Source organism: Sinohyriopsis cumingii, chromosome 17 (genome assembly GCF_028554795.1).
Source record: "Sinohyriopsis cumingii isolate HCF-2022 chromosome 17, ASM2855479v2, whole genome shotgun sequence".
In the NCBI taxonomy this organism is placed as follows: Eukaryota; Metazoa; Mollusca; class Bivalvia; order Unionida; family Unionidae; genus Sinohyriopsis; species Sinohyriopsis cumingii.
The window spans coordinates 26,659,489-26,685,915 of record NC_142977.1 but is presented as its reverse complement, the minus strand read 5'-3'; the positions used below and the strand labels follow the sequence as shown (position 1 = coordinate 26,685,915).

At 33.8% G+C, this 26,427-nt stretch overlaps 1 protein-coding gene across 1 annotated transcript in view; it reads left to right on the top strand.

Moving 5' to 3' along the window:
• The window catches only part of LOC149778292 (uncharacterized), a 170,702-nt gene that overhangs the window by 32,545 nt on the left and 111,730 nt on the right, over nucleotides 1-26,427 (top strand). The window contains exons 6-10 of the mRNA XM_089938317.1: nucleotides 9,495-9,691; nucleotides 11,647-11,725; nucleotides 14,716-14,821; nucleotides 21,079-21,162; nucleotides 23,873-24,022. Coding sequence (XP_089794443.1) covers nucleotides 9,495-9,691; nucleotides 11,647-11,725; nucleotides 14,716-14,821; nucleotides 21,079-21,162; nucleotides 23,873-24,022 — 616 coding nt within the window. The remainder of the gene's footprint in view (nucleotides 1-9,494; nucleotides 9,692-11,646; nucleotides 11,726-14,715; nucleotides 14,822-21,078; nucleotides 21,163-23,872; nucleotides 24,023-26,427) is intronic.

The window sequence follows — 26,427 nt, the reverse complement described above, 5'->3', positions numbered from 1 at the left end:
GTTATTATCTGATTTAATGGAACCCTATGATGTTTAGGACAATATCTTTCAGGATTCAGTATTAAGATGGTTTAGAACGTAATGGCAGTGTTGGAGCTTTACTATGAATTTATGTTTGGCCGCTATAATTGCTTTGATTGTTTTGATCATGAAAACTGTATGATTTGCAGTAATATGAGCTAGTTCAATTTCAACAAATTAGTGATTTGTTTCCGATAAGAAAGGTATGAAATTTGACTAGGTATAGGAGTAAATGGTTGATTGTGCTTGTTAAATGCACTTTATCATTCACAGCTTTTGTCAGCCTTGAAATGGGTAATGTTACCAAATCTGCACTTCATTTGCATTCTGTAAGTGTTCCATTTGCATTCCATTTGTTTTCCATTTGTGCTCAATTTGCATTTCATTTTTGTTCCATTTGCATTCTGTTTGAATTATGTTCATGTATATGTATCATCTGTCATTGCATGATTTTAATAGCTCTACTGGTCATAGAGCAGATGAGCTTCTGGAATGGTCCATTGTTCATCTTCCATCTTGTCCTTTCATACAAGTTTGGGTTCACTACACCTCCTAAATTTCTTGGAAGATTGCTATAAAACTTTACACACATGCATCACAAAGTCTAGTTGGTCCAAAATGAAAATGGTGCTGCTTGTTTTGCTACTTCACCTAACATATGGTCATATCTGCATAAGGTTTTGACTGAAAGACTTCTAGTTGGTCCCAAATCAAAATAATGCCAATTTGGCTTCACATATATATTACTGCCACTTGAGCAATCTTGAAAATCTTGTTATAGCTATTCTTTCTGACCAGAAAATCATATCAGCTTGGACTTTTCACCAGAAGACTTCTTTTGACATTTCATTGGTCCTAAATGAAAATGGTGGTGGCCTGACCTTCAATATGTCCACTATGGTGGCCAACTTGAAAAACTTGTTTTGGCTGCCTATGCTAATTGGACAGTTGTATCAACACTGGGTCCCACTGGAAGACTTCTTATGATATTTAATTGTACCTGGTTGAAAATGGTGCCTTTCTTACTTCCAATATGTCTGCCAAGGTAACTGTTTGAAAATCTTTTTTCTGGTAATGAATATCAAAGATGGTTTCTACACTCAGCAAAAAGAAATGGTCTTTTTTGGATTCATGGAAGGTTTCCTGGCAAGTTAAAAGTGCTTCAGTACCTTTGAGGGGCTCTTGATGTTTATGGTCCATTTAGATTTCATGTTTATTGTTTCCTTTCATTTTCACTTGTTTGGAATGAAATAAAAATACATTTATTGAAGTAAGGTTTAATTTTTGTTAGCTTAAAATTGAGAGAACTGTAGCTTTTATATCTTGTCGTATTATAAACTTGCTTTGAGAAATAGCAAATGCATAAAGCATAAATTACAGCATTGACTTTACAATAAAATGTAAGTGTAAATATATAGTTGTGGTCCATTGTCGATAAACTCTAGTTTAATTTTTTTGAAATAAAGATTGTACAGAGATAATCACCACATTGCATTGCACAGAGATAATCACCACATCACATTGTACAGAGAGAATCACATCACATTGTACAGAGATAATCACCACATTGCATTGTACAGAGATAATCACCACATCACATCGATCAGATATAATCACCACATCGCATTGATCTGATGTAATCACCACATTGCATTGATCTGATATAATCACCACATCGCATTGATCCGATATATTCACCACATTTTTGTTTGTTATGTTTGCCTCAGCAAGAGCAATGTTATGGTTTGTAAAGATGAAAAATTGTCAGTGCAAGAGATATGATCATGGATTATGGTCATGCAAATATCCTGAAAGTAATTGATGATCAAATCAGTTTATGAGTTTCAGCATTTCATGCCATTTTTGTTTAACATTTATCATTCAACATTCTACATATTGTGCCTTTCCATTTTAAATTCTTTAAAAATGGTCTTATTTGGACCTGTTTGTGGACATTCTTTTATTTGTGTCTATTCTCTTTTGCATACAATCTTCATTTCATTTGCATTCAGTTTTCATTTCATTTGCATGCAATCTTCATTTCATATGCATTCAGTTTTCATCTGCATTCAGTTTTCATTTCATTTGCATTCAGTTTTCATTTCACTCAGATCAATAATAAAAGTTTCTGGAACTGAAACTAATAGACAAATTTTAAAATCAGAATAATTTCTTAAATTTTTTAATATATAAAATTTGTTTATGAATATTCTTATAACTAAACATTTTTGGCATAATGTTTTGTGAGAGAAACAATCAAGGCAAAATGGAATGCAGCATTGAATTAGTTTAGAAAAGACAAGCACCAATCCTGCTAAATCACCTGAAATCAGTGACCTGGGTGGCTGAGTGGTTTAAACCGTACACCTTTTGTGATAACTTTCATCTCACATCTGTCGTGTCGGTTCTAGTCTCAGATTTGGCCAATGTGGGTACGTGAAAAAGCTTGCCAGTATCTTCCCATTGGTTGCTGGTTCCTACTGGGGTTCTTCTTCCACCAGTTATTACTGTCGACCATGTAAAGCCTTTCAAGTCTTGAAAAACAACAACAACAAGTAACCAAATTTTGAACATCCACTAAAAAGACAATCAATTCAAAATAGTCACATTGTTCATTTCTATTCATTTGTAATTCATGCACTCTTGAAACAATACATGTAACATGTAATAAAACAAGTTGATGAAAAATATAGTACAGAATAGGGGTCATATCAAAACCAACATTGTACAAAATAGAGGTCATATCAAAGTCAACATGGTACAAAATAGAGGTCATATCAAAGTCAACATGGTACAAAATAGAGGTCATATCAAAGTCAACATGGTACAAAATAGAGGTCATATCAAAGTCAACATGGTACAGAATAGACGTTATATCAAAGTCAACATGTTGCAGAATAGGGGTCATATCAAAGTTAACAATCCATTGATGTATCAGTGAACCAGACTTAAAATTACCTGGTGACCTGTTGTGGACATTTTTGCTTGGTCGTGGCCATTTGTAGCCATTTGTAGTCAATTCCACTATTATCACCTGACCCTACCCCATAATGGGTTTGAACCCCAGACAAGTCATACCAAATACTTATATAATACTACTAACATCTGCCTTCCTTGATGATCAGTATTAAGACTGGTCGGCCTGGTGTCAGAATAATGTGACTGGGTGGGACATGATGCAACATGTCTGTGGCATGATGCTTCCAGTGCTTTACATCACATTAAGCTGCCACACTGCAGACATCATGATGATATGACTGAAAATTTGTTAATTCTATTAAAAAATCCAAATCCAAATCTCAGATAATTTCTTTTTGATAATCCCCTCATCTAAGTGCTTTCCCTTCTTTACTGTCAGTCTTCTGTCACTGAGAGAAACATTTATAGTCGTACCGAGTTGGAAGCTAAATGGAAAATACTACCTATATTCATTGGATTTTAATCTGAATCCTCAGAATCATCTTTTAAATAGATTTGGTTGACGGTATTAACAGTGTTTTCATTTCTGTGTTCACTGTTTTCAGTTCTGCGTTCAATGTAAAATTTCAGTTCTGAGTGCAATGTGTTTTCATTTCAGTTTAGGAGAGATTAGGTGGTGTTAATAAGTACTACTTTAAGCACAAAAATATAGGATAAATATAAATATCTTCATTAACATCAACAAATATTCAAAAGCTATCTTAATATGTTCAGCAAATATTCAGATCCTATTTCAGTATGTTAAGCAAATATTCAACAACTATTTTAAATTATCTCTCAATACAGTCAGCATGTATTCAACAAACATTAAATTCTATTTGAATATATTCAGCAAATATTAGAATAGGAAAATTTGGCATTTTGTTTCCGCTGTACAAACAACCCCATGTTTTCTAGCTAGAGGCTTTGCTTTTTGAAGCAAACTTTACAGAAGGTGAAAACTAAACACAAGGTAATAAAAAGATAAACTGCTATCAGAGAGTGTTTTCTCAGTAGTAAAAGTATTCTCTCTTGTCATTCTGGACATCAACATTGTTTGTAAAAGTTATAAAATATGTTATTATTATAGTTTCATGAGTTTTTGACCGCATGGGGATGGAGTTACAATCACTCTTGTAGCATGTTTTCACTTGCATGCAGTGTAAGAGATTACACTTGATGTCAATTTCAAGTTTTTCATGCCTAGATTTATGCTAAACTTGATCACTGTTTTGTTTACATTTAAACTCTAGCCCACCTGGAACCATATATTTAAAGTTGTAAATCTATGTACTTGACTAATTGGACTCAGTACAAAGGATTATATTGATCTGCAAACAACCTACTTAACTCACACATAAACACACTCTGTATGTACCCAGTATTTATAGAACCTATGTACAGTGGCAGGTTTAAAGTGAGTTGTATATTGATTCAGTGAAAGTAACTCACAATCCTCCCACCAATTTTTAGGTCATGTAAGTACACTTGTTACAGTGACAAAACAGTGAAAGTCAGTCTTTTGAATCAAATATCCATCTCTTCTAAAAAATCAACCCACCCACCCACCCGTAGATAGATCATGAATCACTCTCTCCCTTAAGTGTTTGAAATACAGACAATTTCTTTGGTTGTCACTGTATCTTTGATTGTCTCTTTCTTTCTTCTTTCATTCTTTTCTTGTTGTTCTCTTTCTCAGAACAGCAGAGCTGGAACAGTCAGGGATGTCTTGGTTAAGTTTATAATGATATAGCAGCTGTTTCTCAGGAAAACATAATTTGGTTGCCAAATTCAATTCATAACAATTAGTGTAGGCTTAATTTTCATTCATTTCTTTTAAGATACAGCATACATAACTAGTATCCATAGTTTTCAGGTATATGGATGGTAACCCCCAATAACTGGAGGAATTAGATTAACATCAACTATACATGTAAACTTGAACCCCCAAAAAACCTTAATTTGTACATGGTTTTAAATAGAAATGGTTGAATGGCCATAAATGATGCATCTTCAGTTTCATTCTTTTGGTGAACCATATGAGAACTAAAGCATTTGAGATTGCTCCCTTTTTTGTTTCAATACCATATATACTTGCTTGGCAGTTGAGTCCAACTGTAAACTGCATAGACTCAAGTCTTTCATCACTTAATGTGCCAGTAGATCCAGTTCTCTGTGGTTTATTAGGAGAAATCAGTAGAACAAACAGTATAGACCCTGATTTACCAGCACATTAGTGACTTTTTACACTGGTACAAGTTACAGACCTGAGCGATTTAATTGTATCAATACCATTTTTTGATACATACCTTATAAAGGCAGGTTTTTGCTATTTGAAAATAAATAAATAAATATTATTCCTGTATATTATTGCTTTCCCCCAACCCCTCCCACATTATATCAGCTTGTCTCATATACAGATAAATGGCCCTCATGCATTGCATTATGATATAAAATTATGAATTTCATAACATTATAACCTTATATCATTATATACCATGTGCTTTTTATCAGTAATGTATGCCAGCACTCATACAAATATATTGTTTTATGCTACATGCTTTGTATACATTCGTATGACATATTCCACTGAAGCCTATAGTTACATGCTACATGCTTTGTATACATTCCTATGGCATACTCCACTGAAGCCTATAGTTACATGCTACATGCTTTGTATACATTCCTATGGCATACTCCACTGAAGCCTATATAGTTACATGCTACATGCTTTGTATACATTCCTATGACATACTCCACTGAAGCCTATAGTTACATGCTACATGCTTTGTATACATTCCTATGACATACTCCACTGAAGCCTATAGTTACATGCTACATGCTTTGTATACATTCCTATGACATACTCCACTGAAGCCTATAGTTACATGCTACATGCTTTGTATACATTCCTATGACATACTCCACTGAAGCCTATAGTTACATGCTACATGCTTTGTATACATTCCTATGACATACTCCACTGAAGCCTATAGTTACATGCTACATGCTTTGTATACATTCCTATGACATACTCCACTGAAGCCTATATAGTTACATGCTACATGCTTTGTATACATTCCTATGACATACTCCACTGAAGCCTATAGTTACATGCTACATGCTTTGTATACATTCCTGTGGCATACTCCACTGAAGCCTATATAGTTACATGCTACATGCTTTGTATACATTCCTATGGCATACTCCACTGAAGCCTATATAGTTACATGCTACATGCTTTGTATACATTCCTATGACATACTCCACTGAAGCCTATATAGTTACATGCTACATGCTTTGTATACATTCCTATGGCATACTCCACTGAAGCCTATAGTTACATGCTACATGCTTTGTATACATTCCTATGGCATACTCCACTGAAGCCTATAGTTACATGCTACATGCTTTGTATACATTCCTATGGCATACTCCACTGAAGCCTATAGTTACATGCTACATGCTTTGTATACATTCCTATGGCATACTCCACTGAAGCCTATATAGTTACATGCTACATGCTTTGTATACATTCCTATGACATACTCCACTGAAGCCTATAGTTACATGCTACATGCTTTGTATACATTCCTATGACATACTCCACTGAAGCCTATAGTTACATGCTACATGCTTTGTATACATTCCTATGACATACTCCACTGAAGCCTATAGTTACATGCTACATGCTTTGTATACATTCCTATGACATACTCCACTGAAGCCTATAGTTACATGCTACATGCTTTGTATACATTCCTATGACATACTCCACTGAAGCCTATAGTTACATGCTACATGCTTTGTATACATTCCTATGACATACTCCACTGAAGCCTATAGTTACATGCTACATGCTTTGTATACATTCCTATGACATACTCCACTGAAGCCTATAGTTACATGCTACATGCTTTGTATACATTCCTATGACATACTCCACTGAAGCCTATAGTTACATGCTACATGCTTTGTATACATTCCTATGACATACTCCACTGAAGCCTATATAGTTACATGCTACATGCTTTGTATACATTCCTATGACATACTCCACTGAAGCCTATAGTTACATGCTACATGCTTTGTATACATTCCTGTGGCATACTCCACTGAAGCCTATATAGTTACATGCTACATGCTTTGTATACATTCCTATGGCATACTCCACTGAAGCCTATATAGTTACATGCTACATGCTTTGTATACATTCCTATGACATACTCCACTGAAGCCTATATAGTTACATGCTACATGCTTTGTATACATTCCTATGGCATACTCCACTGAAGCCTATAGTTACATGCTACATGCTTTGTATACATTCCTATGGCATACTCCACTGAAGCCTATAGTTACATGCTACATGCTTTGTATACATTCCTATGGCATACTCCACTGAAGCCTATAGTTACATGCTACATGCTTTGTATACATTCCTATGGCATACTCCACTGAAGCCTATATAGTTACATGCTACATGCTTTGTATACATTCCTATGACATACTCCACTGAAGCCTATAGTTACATGCTACATGCTTTGTATACATTCCTATGACATACTCCACTGAAGCCTATAGTTACATGCTACATGCTTTGTATACATTCCTATGACATACTCCACTGAAGCCTATAGTTACATGCTACATGCTTTGTATACATTCCTATGACATACTCCACTGAAGCCTATAGTTACATGCTACATGCTTTGTATACATTCCTATGACATACTCCACTGAAGCCTATAGTTACATGCTACATGCTTTGTATACATTCCTATGACATACTCCACTGAAGCCTATAGTTACATGCTACATGCTTTGTATACATTCCTATGACATACTCCACTGAAGCCTATAGTTACATGCTACATGCTTTGTATACATTCGTATGGCATACTCCACTGAAGCCTATATAGTTACATGCTACATGCTTTGTATACATTCCTATGACATACTCCACTGAAGCCTATAGCTTGGTGAATGCCTTGCTTGATATAGTCCTTCCCTTCCATCCTTCTGTACATTAGTACTTCCTTCTGTCTGTCTGCCTCGAGATGCTTGTTAGCATGATTATACTCAACATAGACAAATGAAATTTGCCATGTATATTCACATGTATAGGTGATAACCCAGACAAATGAAATTTGCCAATTATATTTGTATGTATAGGTGATAACCCAGACAAATGAAATTTGCCAATTATATTTGTATGTATAGGTGATAAACCAGACAAATGAAATTTGCCAATTATATTTATATGTATAGGTGATAACCCAGACAAATGAAATTTGCCAATTATATTTGTATGTATAGGTAATTAAACAGTTTGGTTGTTACAGCATTTTGTTCAGTTTTCACACATTTTAGAAACATTTGTGACTTTGATCTTAGTTTGACAGAAAACTTTTTCAGTTTTTTAAAAATCTACTTGAAATAGCAAAATGAAATTTGTTTGGGACGTTTGTATGCATTATGCCAATAATCTTGTTAATTTTGTATGACAGTATTGTAATTGTTCAGATTTATTTAAGTTTTGGACATTTTTAAAAGGAAGGTTTTTTGGTCAATGGTGAGAATCTGTTTTTCACAAACAAATCTAGTTTAAGTATGCAGGGCCAGAAGTTATAACATAAATCTAGTGTAAATATGCAGGGCCTGCAAATTATAACAAATGTCTAGTTTAAGTATGCAGGGCCTGAAAGTTACATATGAAGCATAATATTTAGATCTAGTCTAAATATGCAGGGCCTAAATGTAGTGTAAACATGCATGGCCTGAAAATTATAACATGTCTAGTGTTAGTATGCAGGGCCTGAAAGTTATACATATGTAACATAAATCTAGTGTAAATATGCAGGGCCTGAAGTTATAAAACAAATCTAGCATAAATATGCAGGGCCTGAATATTTAACATTTTTCTATTGTAAGTATGCAGGGCCTGAAAGTTATACACATGTAACATAAATCTGAAGGTATAACATAAATTTAGTGTACATATGCAGGGCCTGAAAATCAAACATGTATCTAGTGTAAATATGCAGGGCCTGAAAGTTATAACATGTATGTAGTGTAAATATGCAGGGCCTGAAAGTTATGACATGTATCTAGTGTAAATATGCAGAGCCTGAACATTGTAACATGTGTCTAGTGTAAATATTCAGGGCCTGAACATTATAACATGTGTCTAGTGTAAATATTCAGGGCCTGAATTTATAACATAAATCTAGTGTAAATATGCAGGGCCTGAAAGTTACAATGCCAGGGAGCATCAGCTTTTAATTTATTGATAACACTAATTAATCTTTGTGTGTACTCCAGAACTGGGTACCTAATGATGCCACTAAATTCTCATCATTTTAGTTGATTGTCAAAGAAATTTCTAATTAAGAATTATATGCTTTATTCTGAGCAGGTGTTAAATGCTTTTGAAAACCTTTTGAAATTTGTTGAATAATAAAATCATTGAACTGTGGAATGTATGTGTATTTCTTATCATTCCAATTTTTCAGATTTCTTCTTTAGCAAAGATGCTTTGCTCTGATGATGCAGGAGCCAGTAAAAATGCCTGTTTTGCCTTGAGTTGCCTGGCAACTAACAGTGAAGGTCACACACGGTTGCTAAACAACATGCATTCAGAGGACATCCTGCGAACTCTGTCTGAACTGCTCAATGCTGAGGACAGTGAAACTGGATGGTTTGCCGCTATGTAAGATTTTACCGCATTATCTACAATGTTTCATACCATCTGATATTTCATTCTTTATCAGTCCATGAAATCGTGATTATATTTGGCCATATTTCTTAACAATTTCTGTTTATGGATTGGTGATGTCAGTCCAGAAGTCCATTCTTCCATATTGCATCAACACTTGGGTTAGGTTTCTTCGGTCACTTCCTGTTACACTATTGATCTTGGAGTCATATAATTTTGTATTAGATGTGTCTTGTGAAGATGTATATCTTTTAATGAAACTTAGGTCACCATGACCTATATTTTATGGTCCAGAGATTCTGGTTTACCTTTAGCATATAGTTCAATTGTATATAGTCCTTGACTAATGAGTCACCCTCTATAAATAAAGCATGATTATTATTATTAGTGTTATTATTTTTATTATTAATAATATTATTATTATTATTATTATTATTATTATTATTTTCTTCATCACTACTTCCTATTTAGTCACATGACTTGTGTCATGAGGACCACTGATGCAGTCAGGAGAAATTATATCACTGTGATCTATATTTTATGGTTCTGAATCAGTAATTTGAGTTTATCATTGTGTTTGGCTCAGCTTCTCTAAGTAAGGGTTTGTATTTAGGTAATTGCCTGAGCAAACGATAATCTGCTCGTGTTTCTGTGCCATAAAACACCAAACAAAATGAAACTTTAACTTTTAGTAATATAAGTTGGTAAATAGAGGTGTTATCTGAATTAATACACCATTCAGTTAAAATAAGGTCCCGTCTGACCTGTTTTTCATGTGCAGTTTATTTTCGTTTTGCCTTTTGCTCATTTTCTCAGGCACTATTGTGTATTGAGTCATATAACTTGGTATGTAAACTGCATCTTGATTAGCTTCAGACATAAGTGAAAATTAGGTCACTTTAACCTATATTTCATGGTGGCATGTTGCTTACTGTTGCATTAAACCCAGATTATTCAGGTTATGATTTGAGTTTGCTCATTTTCTGGGGATAAAAGCATCTCATGAAGAATAATGCACCTATCATTTAAAACTGGATCACTGTGACCTATATTGCACACTCCACTGATCAGCTTTAACATATGTGCTTAACTCATTTTACAGTGACTTGTGTTAACCTTTGCCTGCAGAATCATATAATTTAGTATATAGATGCATTATATAGAGTACTATACCCTTAGGTCAAAACTAGATAATCATTACCTATATTTCATATTTCATTGACCATCATTAGCCTTTGTGGTTTAACTCACTTTACAGATTATGTAACTTGGTATGTTGATTTGTCACTTAAGTACTGCACTCTTCAATTAAAATTAAGTCACTGTGACGCATATTTTACTCTTAAGTAACTTGTGTTAACCTTTGCATTTAGTCCTGCATCATATAGATGAAACAAATCTATGCATTCAGACTATCAACATTGGCTATTTGTCTCTTTAATTTAGTATTTATGCAGGTAAATAATTTCTCATGAAATATTTAGTAAGCTGAAAATCATAAGTAACAGTTTTAAGTGTAATTATTTCTTCACCTGAATTAACCAGAATTGTGTAAAAAAATTACATACAATATAGTAGATAAACTTCTATTAGCAATGTGAATTCAGAAGGCATTTTTGTTTGCTGTGGCTCTGCAAGACTAGACTGTATCACATGATTTATTACTAATATATATCACTACATTTAAGGTATATTTTCCAGTATGTATCAGTGTAACAAGTTTTAGTTTTAAAACATTTATGGTAGGGTAAAGGGATTTTGTTTACTATTAAAATCCATAGTCAGAATGAATAAAAATGAATTCAGTCACCCACTCGAATGAATCATTTAACAGTTTTTGATTGGTTGAATACCAGCATTGATTTGATAGTGAAATTATAAAACATGCTATTGTTTCCCTAAGAGGGTGAATGAACACATATTTGACTGGTTTGCATGTATTATTCCAGGACTCTGAGAACATTAGCTAGTCAACCAAAAGGATGTTTGCGACTGCGTGACCATTCTTATGTGGTGCCATGTCTTAAGGTATAGTATACAGTTTATAGTAATTTTGACCATACAGTAGTACATATATGGTTGCTTTCTATTAGGAATTTATTTTGAGTTGAAAACAATATCCATTGTATGGAGATGTGTAAAATACAGTATATGTTATGATTTGCTGTATATATCAACATGATTATTATTCTTACATTGCCAGAATTATATTGTGTTCAGAAATTGTTACAGTGAATATTTTCATAGCATGGGATGATATCTGATATATCATGTTGTAAATGTGAGAAATATTTTGATTTTAACATTGGGCAAAATAGCTTACAGGTTTTTTAATATTTAAAAGATATTAGTTTTTATTTAATGTTGTATCATGTGTCATTAATTTATAAAATAATTCAAGTAAAATGGAAGTTATATATCCTTTTGAACATCCAACCCCTGTAGTCTCGAAATGTTTCAGGAAGAAAATCAAGCTGAATTTAAAAACCCTAAAAAGCAGATGTTTTACTTAGGCTACATCCATGTCATCAAAATGTGGCAGTCTGATAAAGTGACATAAGAAATATGTAAAGATTCTACAATAATTCTGGCTTTATTTTGGTTAAAGTTATACACTGTCTAAGTTTTGGTGCTTAGAACTTGAGCTGGGTGTTCTTGCCCCAAAGATTTTGAGAATACGGGGTCAGGTGTACAGGTACTTTTTGCCAGTTATAGTCTTCCTATATTGAACTCCAAGGTCAGATGCAGAGGTACTTTTTGCCAGTGATAGTCTTGGTATTGAACTCCAAGGTCAGATGCAGAGGTACTTTTTGCCAGTGATAGTCTTGGTATTGAACTCCAAGGTCAGATGCAGAGGTACATTCTGCCAGTGATAGTCTTGGTATTGAACTCCGAGGCTAGATGCGTAGGTTCTTTCTGCATGTGATAGTCTTGGTATTGAACTTCTTGTCTTAATGTTTCATGTACAGATAGCAGTGCAGCACACAAAATATTTTCAGTTAATTTTTTGACTGATATCAAAGTGAACAAAAATTGTGTGTAATACTTAGAATATTGTGATGAATCTTACTTGTAAATATAATAAGAGCACTTATGGTTGTTCTGTGTGTGAGGTAAATAAGTGTATCAGGTAAATAAGTGTATCAGGTAAATAAGTGAATCAGGTAAATAAGTATATCAGGTAAATAAGTGAATCAGGTAAATAAGTGTATCAGGTAAATAAGTATATCAGGTAAATAAGTGTATCAGGTAAATAAGTATATCAGGTAAATAAGTATATCAGGTAAATAAGTGTATCAGGTAAATAAGTATATCAGGTAAATAAGTGAATCAGGTAAATAAGTGTATCAGGTAAATAAGTATATCAGGTAAATAAGTGTATCAGGTAAATAAGTATATCAGGTAAATAAGTGTATCAGGTAAATAAGTGTATCAGGTAAATAAGTATATCAGGTAAATAAGTGTATCAGGTAAATAAGTATATCAGGTAAATAAGTGTATCAGGTAAATAAGTATATCAGGTAAATAAGTGTATCAGGTAAATAAGTGAATCAGGTAAATAAGTGTATCAGGTAAATAAGTGAATCAGGTAAATAAGTATATCAGGTAAATAAGTGTATCAGGTAAATAAGTGAATCAGGTAAATAAGTGTATCAGGTAAATAAGTGTATCAGGTAAATAAGTGTATCAGGTAAATAAGTGTATCAGGTAAATAAGTGTATCAGGTAAATAAGTGTATCAGGTAAATAAGTGAATCAGGTAAATAAGTATATCAGGTAAATAAGTGTATCAGGTAAATAAGTGTATCAGGTAAATAAGTATATCAGGTAAATAAGTGAATCAGGTAAATAAGTGTATCAGGTAAATAAGTATATCAGGTAAATAAGTGTATCAGGTAAATAAGTGTATCAGGTAAATAAGTATATCAGATAAATAAGTTTATCATGTAAATAAATGTATCAGGTAAATAAGTATATCAGGTAAATAAGTGTATCAGGTAAATAAGTATATCAGGTAAATAAGTGTATCAGGTAAATAAGTGTATCAGGTAAATAAGTATATCAGGTAAATAAGTGTATCAGGTAAATAAGTGTATCAGATAAATAAGTATATCAGGTAAATAAGTGTATCAGGTAAATAAGTTTATCAGGTAAATAAGTGAATCAGGTAAATAAGTATATCAGGTAAATAAGTGAATCAGGTAAATAAGTGTATCAGGTAAATAAGTATATCAGGTAAATAAGTGTATCAGGTAAATAAGTATATCAGGTAAATAAGTGTATCAGGTAAATAAGTATATCAGGTAAATAAGTGAATCAGGTAAATAAGTGAATCAGGTAAATAAGTATATCAGGTAAATAAGTGTATCAGGTAAATAAGTGTATCAGGTAAATAAGTGTATCAGGTAAATAAGTATATCAGGTAAATAAGTGTATCAGGTAAATAAATGTATCAGGTAAATAAATAAGTGTATCAGGTAAATAAGTGTATCAGGTAAATAGCTTATCTCAGACGATGGAACCAAAATGTGATGGAGAAAAGTTGAATCTTATCTCACAAGTAACTTTAATTAAAATATTCTCTGGGCTTCAATATTCCATATTTATTTTACACTGTACATTCCACTTTCCTGCTTTACAAGGTGCAATACAGCAGTCTGCTTTAAACTGCACATTCCAGTTGTCTGCTTTGCACTGTACATGTTGTATTGGTTAAAACGTAGTTTTTTTCAAAGCAAACAGCAGAAAGTCACAGTCACTGTTTCATCTCATAAAGTGTTGGACTGCTTGCAGTTTGGCCATTTTTAAGACTTCATTCTGAACTTAGGGTGTTTAGTACTAGGATGAAAACAGTAGACCTTCGGTTGAAGGTTGCTTTTGGATACCTTGATTTTTTTATACCTCTTAGATTCCAAATTGTATGATTTCAGTTGTAGATAATCAGACCTTGATATGTATTTCATTTGAATGAAGTGTACAATTTAGCCATGATATTTGCACTATTTTCTATTCTTTCAGAATGTAGTTTCCAAGACAGATGTGAATAATGACCTGAAGGAGGAGGCGATGGTCACACTAGAAATTCTAAAGCGATTGCCAAAACCGTCAGCACCAGTTGTTGAAGGTTTATATTTGAATTTATTCATGCAATCTTTGAAATTTAAAGTATTTATTTCATGTTAATTTTATGACAAGTTCTTATAACTTGTAAATATTTAGTTACTTACCATATATACTCACTTATAAGTCAGACCTGAATGCAAACTGCATAGACCTATATCTGCTATTGAATGGACAGATCTGGTTCTGTGCAGTCTGTTAGGAGTAATTTAGTGTTAACACTGATATGCAGGCATATTATGTGATGACAGGTCAGGGTCTATGTTGTTTGCAGCTGGACTCAGCTTTTTTATCACCACAGTTGTGGTATCACTTTCATACATGCCAACCATTGTGCTGTTGGTGTAATCATTATGTTTTTTTCACTAAATTACGCCTTACATGTAAATGTATTCAGATTATGCATTTTCGGTATATCCCCCTTTAAAAAAAAATAATAATTTGTTTTCTTATTTTTATAAACATCCCATTAATAATACAGACCTTATTCTAGAAAAGATGGCTTCTGTGTAACTACAACATAATAGTACACTTGACTTGCATGCACTTTCCTAACAGTATTATGTTATATTTAAAGCAGCTGCCCTATTTCCAAGAAACATGCTGGTTTCTACGTTCAAATGTTTGACCTCGGTTTCTATTTATAGCAGCTGTATGGCCTAGTTAGGAGAAAACAGACTGGATTTCTAACTTTTAATCTTGGCTCACAGGATCTTTGTTCTAATTCATGTATGGTATAGAACCAGTCTGTTGGTATTTGGCGCTAAAAGTCAAGTCAGATTTATTCAAGTAGATGCAGTGTTAGGGCAAAAATGTTTTTCAAATAATTTCACAGATGGATTAGGAAAAGACTTAAAACCGATTCAGAGATGAATACGTGAATTACACAATTCAGCATTCCATTCTAGGGCAGCTTCATGCCCCTTGCAGGCTACCTGGAAAGGATTTTAATATTGGTCATGGTGGTGAAACAAAGAAAACTTGAATTAGCTTGTTTTGCTAACTCCATTACTAAGGTAACTTTTTTTTAACTAAATTGTGGACATGAATTTTATAAATGCAGAGGCGCTATGTACTGAGTTCTTAATAGAACACTGACTACCCCTAGCGGTAAAAGACTACATTGGTCTTTTGTTCAAATTGATGTTTTCTGATTCCAAAATTGCAGAAAATATGCATGTGCAAGAACAAAATCATCTAATATTATTAGGTGATAGCAGAAGATACTTCACTTAAAACTGCAGAAGCCATGAAAATTGGGCCATGTAGTATTGCAACAGACAGGAGTAGTGATTATGATGACAAAATGTTGTACCCAGTCTGTGTAAGAGACTTTAACAACAAAAAGGGCAAAGTCAGAGTGTTTTTCTTTCATTACCAGAATTAACAGTAGATTCCACTGGAGAAAACATTTTTTATTTGCTTGATAGTGCTTTGAATAAACATAAGTTGGCAGAACTATATGGGATTTTCAACTGATCTTGCTTCAGCGATGACTGGAATTCATAAAGGAGTTGCATTCTATATTTTAAAAATGTCTCCATCATTGTACATATCAGGTTGTCTCTGTCATATGATGCACCATGCTACAGGAAAGGCTGCTGATAAATTAGGAGAACTCCTGAAGTATCAAGTTGGCACTCTACCTGACAATGTACTTCAAGCAGACAGAGTTGATTTTTTTCATCTTATTTCCCAGCTAAAAGACCCAATAAATGGAAGATATAAATTTCCTCTTCTTTGTCATGTTATGAAAGGAATATTGGTTCTTTACCATTCTAATGCTGACTGTGAGATTGTTCAGTATTGTTAACAAAAATATAACTGAATTCAGATCCAGGCTCTGTAACCAAGCAATTAGTGCTCTACTGGTGTGCTAAACTTTCATAGTCTCAGCTGGTACAAATTGTTTTGAAATGCAATATGAGAGTCTGTTGCTTTTTAAAGCTCTTTGTTATATACAAAAACTTGAAGCAGTAGTTGATGTTAAATGTCCAGAGGGATAAATAAATCATTTTGTACATATGCTTATTGAATTTGATCATGTTATGTGTGGATTATTCTTTTCCTGCTCCGATTACACTTTTTCCTTGCCAGGGGTTGACATGAATGCACTTTTGCAGTGTTTTCCTTTACCCATTTAAGAATATATATCCGCCCTTACACGTATTATTCAGACCAGTATTTCCATATCTAGACTTTTTCATTTTCTCCTTCTCCTTACCTCTCTCTCTTTCTCTCTCTCTGTCTCCATCAGGATGAACAGATAAAGATTGTAGACCCTCTAGTATACATTTACATAGCAGGAGAGGAGTTGCCATCAAGAATGCCAAAAAATGAACTCTGACCAGAAAAATTGGCTTCAGTTATTAACTTTTCTAAAATTTTCATCATAAATCATGCAAATTGTCAATATTTGAACTCACATGACCTGTTGCTATTCAGTATTCTGTGTTGTCTATTCAGCATGTACCTGTTATACTTGATGTGAACTCACATGACCTGTGCTATTCAGTATTCTGTGTCGTCATTGCTATTCAGTATTCTGTGTCGTCTATTCAGATGTACATGTTACACTTGATGTGAACTCACATGACCTGTTGCTATTCAGTATTCTGTGTCGTCTATTCAGCATGTACGTGTTACACTTGATGTGAACTTACATGACCTGTTGCTATTCAGTATTCTGTGTTGTCTATTCAGCATGTACCTGTTATACTTGATGTGAACTCACATGACCTGTGCTATTCAGTATTCTGTGTCATCTATACAGCATGTACCTGTTACACTTGATGTGAACTCACATGACCTGTTGCTATTCAGTATTCTGTGTCATCTATGCAGCATGTACCTGTTATACTTGATGACAGATGGTACACAGTTTGAAGAAAATCTCTCAAATAAATATTGTAATTGAAGTTGTTTTAAGTAGTGATTTTAACTCTTCATTAGAATCATAATTTTGCCTGAAAACAATGGAAAATTAGGCATTGATGAGTGTTGATTGCAAGTTGAAATGAAATGGTAGTTAAAATTTGTAGTGACTATTATTGGACTAGCCTTCAAACTGGCCACAACAACACAAAATTCACAGTGAATGCAGGTATAAGCAAAATTTAAAAAATTAAAAAATCCTTAAATGTAAACTCATAGTCATTAAAAGCTGTTTGTTTTATGATGTTACAGATTGAAATCCATCAGATAGGACCATTCTGTCATGTTTTTGCAGTACTCCAGCCTCCACAATGTTTTCTGTATCAATTACACAAGAAATGTATTTGTGGAAATAAAAATCTTTCCATTTTCATATGAAAACAGTCATTATGACAAAATATGCAATCATAAGCATCAAAAATAGGAACTAAATTTATTAAAAATCACTGTCCTAAATTATTATAAAATATTTGCAACTTCTTTCAATCATTGTATCAATGCAGCTATTAATGTCATTGGCATAGAATGGGAAAATAAATATATGCAAATAAATATAGTACTGCAGTTATTGATCTCATTGTCATAAAATGGGAAAATTAAAATGTATGCAAATCAGTGTAGTAATGCAACTAATAATATCATTGGCATAGAATGGGAAAATAAATATATGCAAAGTGGAATGTTTTGCCTTAAATATAGAATGAAAAGAAAATGTACATATTTTTGTGTAGATATAAGGAAATATTTCAGTTGTGAAGTTTAACATTTTGTATTGTCACTTGTGGACTAAGCATCATGACAGTACAAATATTTCCACTCCATGCATGAAATATTTCCTTGTATTAACTCCAGGCATGTAGATATTGTCAATGCACTCTTTGTATTCAAAGTCTAAATACGAATGGTAATGTGGTCTGGGCAAATATGAATTAATCTGCAAATACATTCAGATATGTACAATAAAATACATGAGTGTGGCATTGATTGAGTACTGAATATTATTCACCCTGGGCAATGTAAGCCCAGTCAAAGTGAATTCACTCATTTAATCAGAGCAAGTATGAATCAGTATAAAAAAATCAATAAATTCAAAAATTCTTAAAACACATTTATTGACCAGAGTTACAAAGGTTATGAGTCGGATTTGGGATTTTAAAAAAATCCAGTGAAGCATCTAAATGGTGGCTTATGATTGATGAGCAATAACATAAAATATTAGAATGTCTTTTTTGGTGGGTGGGTGGTTGATTAACCAAGTGAGAAAGGCAGAGATTAAAGAATTCAATAGCAAGACTTGTTTTTTAATAGTTCACTAAATCTACCAATACTAAATACATTAAATTCCACCACTTAGAAAGAATGATAAAAAGAAGGAATTCTACAAATTCAAAAGAGAGGTTCAAAAGTACAAGGAATTTCATGACTGAGAAACAATGATCCAAAAGTATAAGGAATTCCGCCAATGAGAAATAACGAATCAAAAGTACAAGGAAATGCACCAATGAGAAATAACGAATCAAAAGTACAAGGAAATGCACCAATGAGAAAGAACAAATCAAAAGTATAAGGAAATGCACCAATGAAAAGAATGAATAAAAAGTATAAGGAAATGCACCAATGAAAAAGAATGAATAAAAAGTATAAGGAAATGCACCAATGAAAAAGAATGAATAAAAAGTATAACAAAATGCACAATGAAAAAGAATGAATAAAAAATATAAGGAAATGCACCAATGAAAAAGAATGATTCAAAAGTATAAGGATAGTCTGTCCAGTAAATAAAAATAAGGTTGTTAAACTTGGGTATGCCATAATTCATCTTGTAAATACTTCCTGATGTTCAAATATTTGCACATAGGTGTGCTTGAGTGGGGGCAGACTGACAGACCCTCCTTAAACTACTGTTCTTGGATAGACAACCATTTGCCTTTTATAATCACATTCCAGAACTGGGGATCTGACCCAGGGACCAAAGAGATGCTAAGTAGATGGATAACCATGGTCATTTTTAAAGCTCCATTTTAACTGCACTTTTCAGAAATCTTCAGTGACAAGTGATACAGTTGATGATATATTTAGAAATTAATAATTATATGTAAAATTGATAGCTAATTAGAGATATAAGTTATATGTAAACTGACAGTTAATTAGAAATAATTGTTGTAAGTAAATTGATAAACTAATTAGAAATAATAGTTGTATGTGAATTTACAGTTAATTATAAATAATAGTTACATTTTAGCTAAGTAGTAGTTAATAGTTATACTTGTATATAAATTGATAGTTACATATAGGATCCCAAGGGCAGGGGATACTGTGTTTCCCAGCCCTCCAGAATTAGGGACTACACAGCATTTTAGAAGGTCAGTAGAAAATAATAATGCACCTGTAGTGATATAAAAATGAGATAATTTTATTTTCTATTGTAGTTTTGCCAAATTAACTAGTGGTCTGCAATGAACTATCACATTTTCCTTAACACATTAACCCCTAGCGACGACTTTATGGGGCAGGAGGTTGTAGCCAACTGCCAAGCTCTGTAGCGTCATGGTCATGCATGATACACTAAAGTGGGTGGTATTATAGAAAGGTAGACAGATGTAGCTCTACAATGATACCAAATAATCTGGAATATCTAGTTGCACTACAAAATACAGATAGAAAAACTTCATTTTTTGGACCCGACTTTGTTTTACCCAAATTTGCCTGTGGTCGGAATCCAATTTTGTGTCCAGATTTTAGACTTTTTGGTCTCAGATCTAAGGCAAACCAGTATGAACTGCAAACAGACAGATGAGCCTTTGCAAAAAGTAGGATAAGATGGGCATTTGGAATAAAGAGTGGTCTCCATACAAAAATAATGACTCCATTTAGCAACAAAAAAACAAAAAAAAATCCAACTTTTACCCTTCTTGTCATGTGCGAGTCATATAGCCAATGAAAAATGATGTTTCTAACACAACTAGGCAGTATGTTATTGATGACAGGGAATTCGGTGTTTTCAAGTCTATTCAGTAATAGCTTTCAAAATGTGTTTCCTACTCGATTTTCAGGCGAAAATGACAAAAAGCTCCAGGGGTTAATGTGTTAAACACTTTGTTCCTAGCTTTAGTTGAATTTCAGTCTGTCATAAAAGGAGTAAAATAGGATCCAGTCAAGATGCTTTTGTTCTAATATATGGAGATGATGTACTAAGGTTTCGATTGACTGTAGGGACAAAACAGCCTTCTGGCAGCAATATAATCTGAAAGAATATGAGCTTTGAAAAATGTGATCTGAATTGTGGAACTTTATATTTAATTTATTATTATTAATTTTTATTTCCAGTGCTTTGTCATGACACAGTCAGACTTAGGTGGGAACCGATTACTACAAAAAGTGGATTTCAAGTCCGATATCAGTTATTTGACGGTAAGACATAGACATAGTTTTTTCATTTTTCTCGACAGTATTTTGCTTCTTTTCATTGACTAGAAATTGTTGGAAGATGAAAATTATCACTGCAGCTTTAATACCAAACACTAGATATTGGGGTAAAATGATAACCTAAGACCTGCGGAATCCAGTAGATGGCTTTAGTCCATTTCATACCAAACATTAGGATGTTGTGGTTCAATGGCAACCTGTACTGCGGAATCCAGATTATGGCTATAGTCCATTTCATACCAAACATTAGGATATTTCAGTAAAATGGCAGCTTGTACTGTTTTTTCTGTTGAATGGCTATAGCCAGTTTCATACTAAACATTTCAGATATTAGGTAAAATGGCAACTAGTACAGTGGACTTCAGTGGAGGGTTGTAGTACATTTAATACCAAACATTAAGATATTGGCAGTAAAATGGCAACTTGTACAGTGGAATTCAGTGGAGGGCTGTAGTACATTTAATACCAAACATTAAGATATTGGCAGTAAAATGGCAACTTGTACAGTGGAATCCAGTGGAGGGCTGTAGTACATTTAATACCAAACATTAAGATATTGGCAGTAAAATGGCAACTTGTACAGTGGAATTCATTTGAGGGCTGTAGTACATTTAATACCAAACATTAAGATATTGGCAGTAAAACGGCAACTTGTACAGTGGAATTCATTCGAGGGCTGTAGTACATTTAATACCAAACATTAAGATATTGGCAGTAAAATGGCAACTTGTACAGTGGAATCCAGTGGAGGGCTGTAGTACATTTAATACCAAACATTAAGATATTGGCAGTAAAATGGCAACTTGTACTGCAGAATTCAGTGAATGGCCATGGTGCATTTAATACCAAACTAGGACAGTGGGTTAAAATGGCAACTTGTTGAATTCAGTAGATGTCCATAGTACATTGAATACCAAACAACAGGATATTTGGAGGTACAGTAGAACTTGTTATGAGAGACTGCTTCTCTGCCAACATAAAGTGGTCTCTCAAGACAGGTGATCTATCATAGCAGGTTTGTGCAAAACGACCGGTTTCCAAGGTTTAGTTTCAGAAGAATTTAAAGTAAAATAACCACAATCACTGTACATATATTCTATTCTTTATTAATAGGTCTTGCTAGGTATGCATTCATCTAAATATAAAATTATAAGGGGCCCTGAGTGGCCGAGTGGTCTAAAACGCTCTCCGTTACGGATCACTGCCATCTCACCTCTGTCTGCATGGGTTCGAGTCTCGGATTCGGCTAATGTGGGTATGTGAGAAAGCTTCCAGTAGCTTCTCGTGGGTCAGTGGTTCTTTCTGGGGTTTTCCCGGGTTCTTCCTCCACCATTAATACTGGCCGCCATGCATAGCTTATCTTGTGCTGAAAAATAGCGTTAAACCCAACAACAACAACAAAATTATATAGCAATAAAGATTTAATCATTAAACAAAAAATCACATTTACATGTAAAGATCACATATTTTAGGATATGAAATTGTTTGTGATGTACTCCTTTTTCTTTTTAAGATCCAAAATTTGTTTTACCAATGTTTATACTGTTTTTTGTGAGTGGTCCACTTCTTTTCATTACAATAATTATTTTCTCCAGCCTTAAAAAATGTCTCTTTTTAGTTGGAGGTTTGTCCATTGTTATTAAGGTTCTAGGTGTTAACATTATTAATGCCCAGTTGTAATATTGAATGTAACTGACTGTGCTTTTGGGAAAATTTGAAAAATCTATGCATTTACATTGCATATTTAGCAATTAACGAAATAAAAAGAAACAATTATCTTATCTAGAAATGAAACCATTTACTCAGAGGCAAAAGTGAACAGCATCATTCAAAGAAGACATACAGGGATTAACTCTATAAACAAAGTGTGTAATCTGGTTGCTCCAACTTGAATAGGTGACAGCTTTGTGGATGTAATCACTTAATATCGGGGAAAAAACAACAAACATCACAAGTCTTGAACACTATCAATCCTGCAAATGATTCTGTCTTGCTGGTTTAATAGATAATGACCTTATTCACCCCTGGGCAATACAGATTAACTCTGAAGACAAATGAACACATGACCACTACATCAAATTCAGCACCACAATGGCAATTTGTGACATGTACAGTAGCTTGGTTTACAGACTGTAGCATCTATCACCGGTAGCCACAATCCTTTATTTTGTTTTTTTTTAAATTCCTTTTATGTTTGTTTTCGATCAGAACAATCATTACTAATGAGGCAGTCACTGTAACAATTAATTGCATATAGATCAGTGGTGTGTCTGTGTTCTTGTGATATGGTCTTTCATAGGGATGCTGGGTCCTTACTCATACATATGATCTATGATAAGGCCAGGAAGCAGGCCAAGTGTGGGATTAATTAGTCTGGTTGCCTGCTTTGTATGCTCCTTGGGTTGCTCTCCCCTATATGATCAGTGGAGAACAATGCATAGAGGATACGAAGCTGGAAACCAGACTAGGGAATAATCTACATGTACTTTAGTCTGGTTTACAAGAGAAACTATACAACACTATAAGCATACCTACAAAATTTCATATATTGGCAGGCAGCATTTTTTTTTTAGAATGGTATGTGATACTTTTCATTGTAGTGCCATACTTTTCATTGTATATACTGTTTTTCATTGTATGCCATACTTTTCATTGTATGTCAGTCATACTTTTTATTGTATGTCCTATTTTTCAGGCATAAAGTGTTTGTACACGGGTAAAGAATCTGAGTGTGAAATCAAGGATCTCATTCCAAGTACACAGTACTCATTTAAAATTCGTGCCTATACAGAGGGCGATGAAAGTCCATTCAGCGACTTGGTGACTATAACTACTGAAGAGTCTGGTATGTAAAAGAGAGACAGCATCAAGGAAATTAAAATTGAATTTACTTACCTTATTTACATTCAGCATCTCTTTGTTTCAGTTGCAGAAATTTCTATCATCCTTGATTGGAAATTGTTGTAATTTTGTTGTTCCTTGTTTCCAGTTTGCATTGTTTTAATGACATTTGTCTCACATGTAAGCATACTTAAACCTTACACATTGCTTCCTGGTGGCATTTCATTTGATTATTTTTGTTCCAGCAGGTGTCAGTTTAATAGCAATTGGTTTCAAATGTCATATTTCGGGTGGCAGTTAAACATATTAACTATTTTTCTTGGTATCATTCTGCCATGTTGTCCAAACAGACATTTCCAAGATGGATGCCAGAACAGGTTGCTCCTGCAGTGTTTTACATGTGCAGGATCCTAGCTTTGTAACTTTAAAATAATTTGATAACATAAATATTGTTATCTCACATTGTACTGAAATGATTGGACCAGGATTTTCAAACAGAAGATAAAGTCTCCTATCTGGCATTTTTAAGGGAGCGATTTTCATTTTTTAAGGAGGCAGTTTGTATATGAAAACATTACACATGAATAGACCCTGTATGGTACATATGAACAGACTCTTTCTGGCATGTTTCAACAAATGTGTGTGATAAAAAGACTTGTTATGAATAAAGGAAGAACCGTTGTTTATCTTCATTATCGACACAGCAGCAGTGATTCTAAGCTGACATTGGTATAGTAAAACCTGTCTTGAGAGATCACCACTTTCTGCCAACAAAAATAATCCCTTAAGACAGGTGGTCTCTGATAACAGGTTTGTGTAAGATGACCATTTTTCAGGGTGAACATTCAACAAGGTAGCAGGGTTTAAATTGGAAAAATTCCCACAATTACTGTACATGCATTTTTTATTATTATTCATAATTGTTGTTAAAAATATTGCATTTATTTCATGTCAGAATAATTTTATATATCAATATTCTGTCATGAAAAATTCACATTTATATTTGAATATATTTGTGCATTGATTAGCACATAAATTAAAAAATCAACTAAGATAGTATTTACTGATCTTGGGCATACATTTCCAACTTACGTTAAATGTAGCATGGGTATTGTACAGTTAGCTATGAAACATACTCCTCCTGTGTATGAATTAGGTATTTTATCATACTCTGTGTGTGTGTGTGTGTGTGTGTGTGTGTGTGTGTGTGTGTGTGTGTGTGTGTGCGTGCGTGCGTGCGTGCGTGCGTGCGTGCGTGCGTGCGTGCGTGCGTGCGTGCGTGCGCGCGCGCATGCGTGCCAATGAATGAATTAACCCAATCTAGAAATGAAATAAATTTTGTTTAGAGACATGAGCATGAGACTAAATAGACTAACAGCATAAGTTGACTAACTTGATAAGGAAAGTGATGGATTGGTGGCTGGAGTTAAATAACACAGTAACATCAAAAAAGAAAATAAGCAACATGAATCTTTTACGATGACAACTCCAGAAATGATAATTCCTTATTAAGAAAAGGACAAAACCTCATTCACCCCGGGCTTGCCTAATTGACTCCAAAAACAAACAACATGCTTGACAGCTGCAGTGAAGCCCTTCAAAAAGATTTCTTATGACATTAGTTGGCTTAGTGCAGTGTTTTTTTTGTTAAAGATAAAGAAACAGTATAAATATTTCAGTCCACTATGTTGGTGCATGATTGCTCCCTTGAAATAATGAATGGTCCTTTTAATGGGTTTTTACATGAGCACTACAGTGGCAGTTTGTGACATGTACTTAAGTCTGGTTTATGATCAGTAGTATAAAGTGCTACTTGCATGAAAACTGGTGGCCAGTCTGGAATTTTTGTTTGATTTTTCAAAAACAAACAATACTAAGCAGTCATAGCTACAAAGGATTAAATAAAGGTCAGTGGTGTTTGTCTCAGTCTTCGATGATACAGACATTCATAGTAGTATTGTTAAGAACAATCTGCTTTTTGCCTGCAGTCCTTCCTAAGCAGTCATGGCTACAAAGGAATAAATAAATATAATTGGGCTTATATCTATTTTAGCAATGGTAAAATGTGTTTCTTAACAAAACAGAAATGTTTGATATACATGTACTGCAGCGGATCACTCATGACAGCGCTTTTTTAAAAAAAAACATGCATATCAGTTGTGGTCATAAATAATAAGTGGTCACTCATAGCGGAGGTTGCTCACAACAGGTTTTACTGTACAACACTGCATGCATTAGAACTGTCTGTAACAGTAGGAATTATCACCTAAAATACCATATGTCCTTCATGGTACAACTTGTTTGCCCTTCATGGTGCAATCTGTGTGTCCTTCATGGTACATCCTGTTTGTCCTGCATGGTACATCCTATATGGTACACATCCTGTAAGCCCATCATGGTACATCCTGT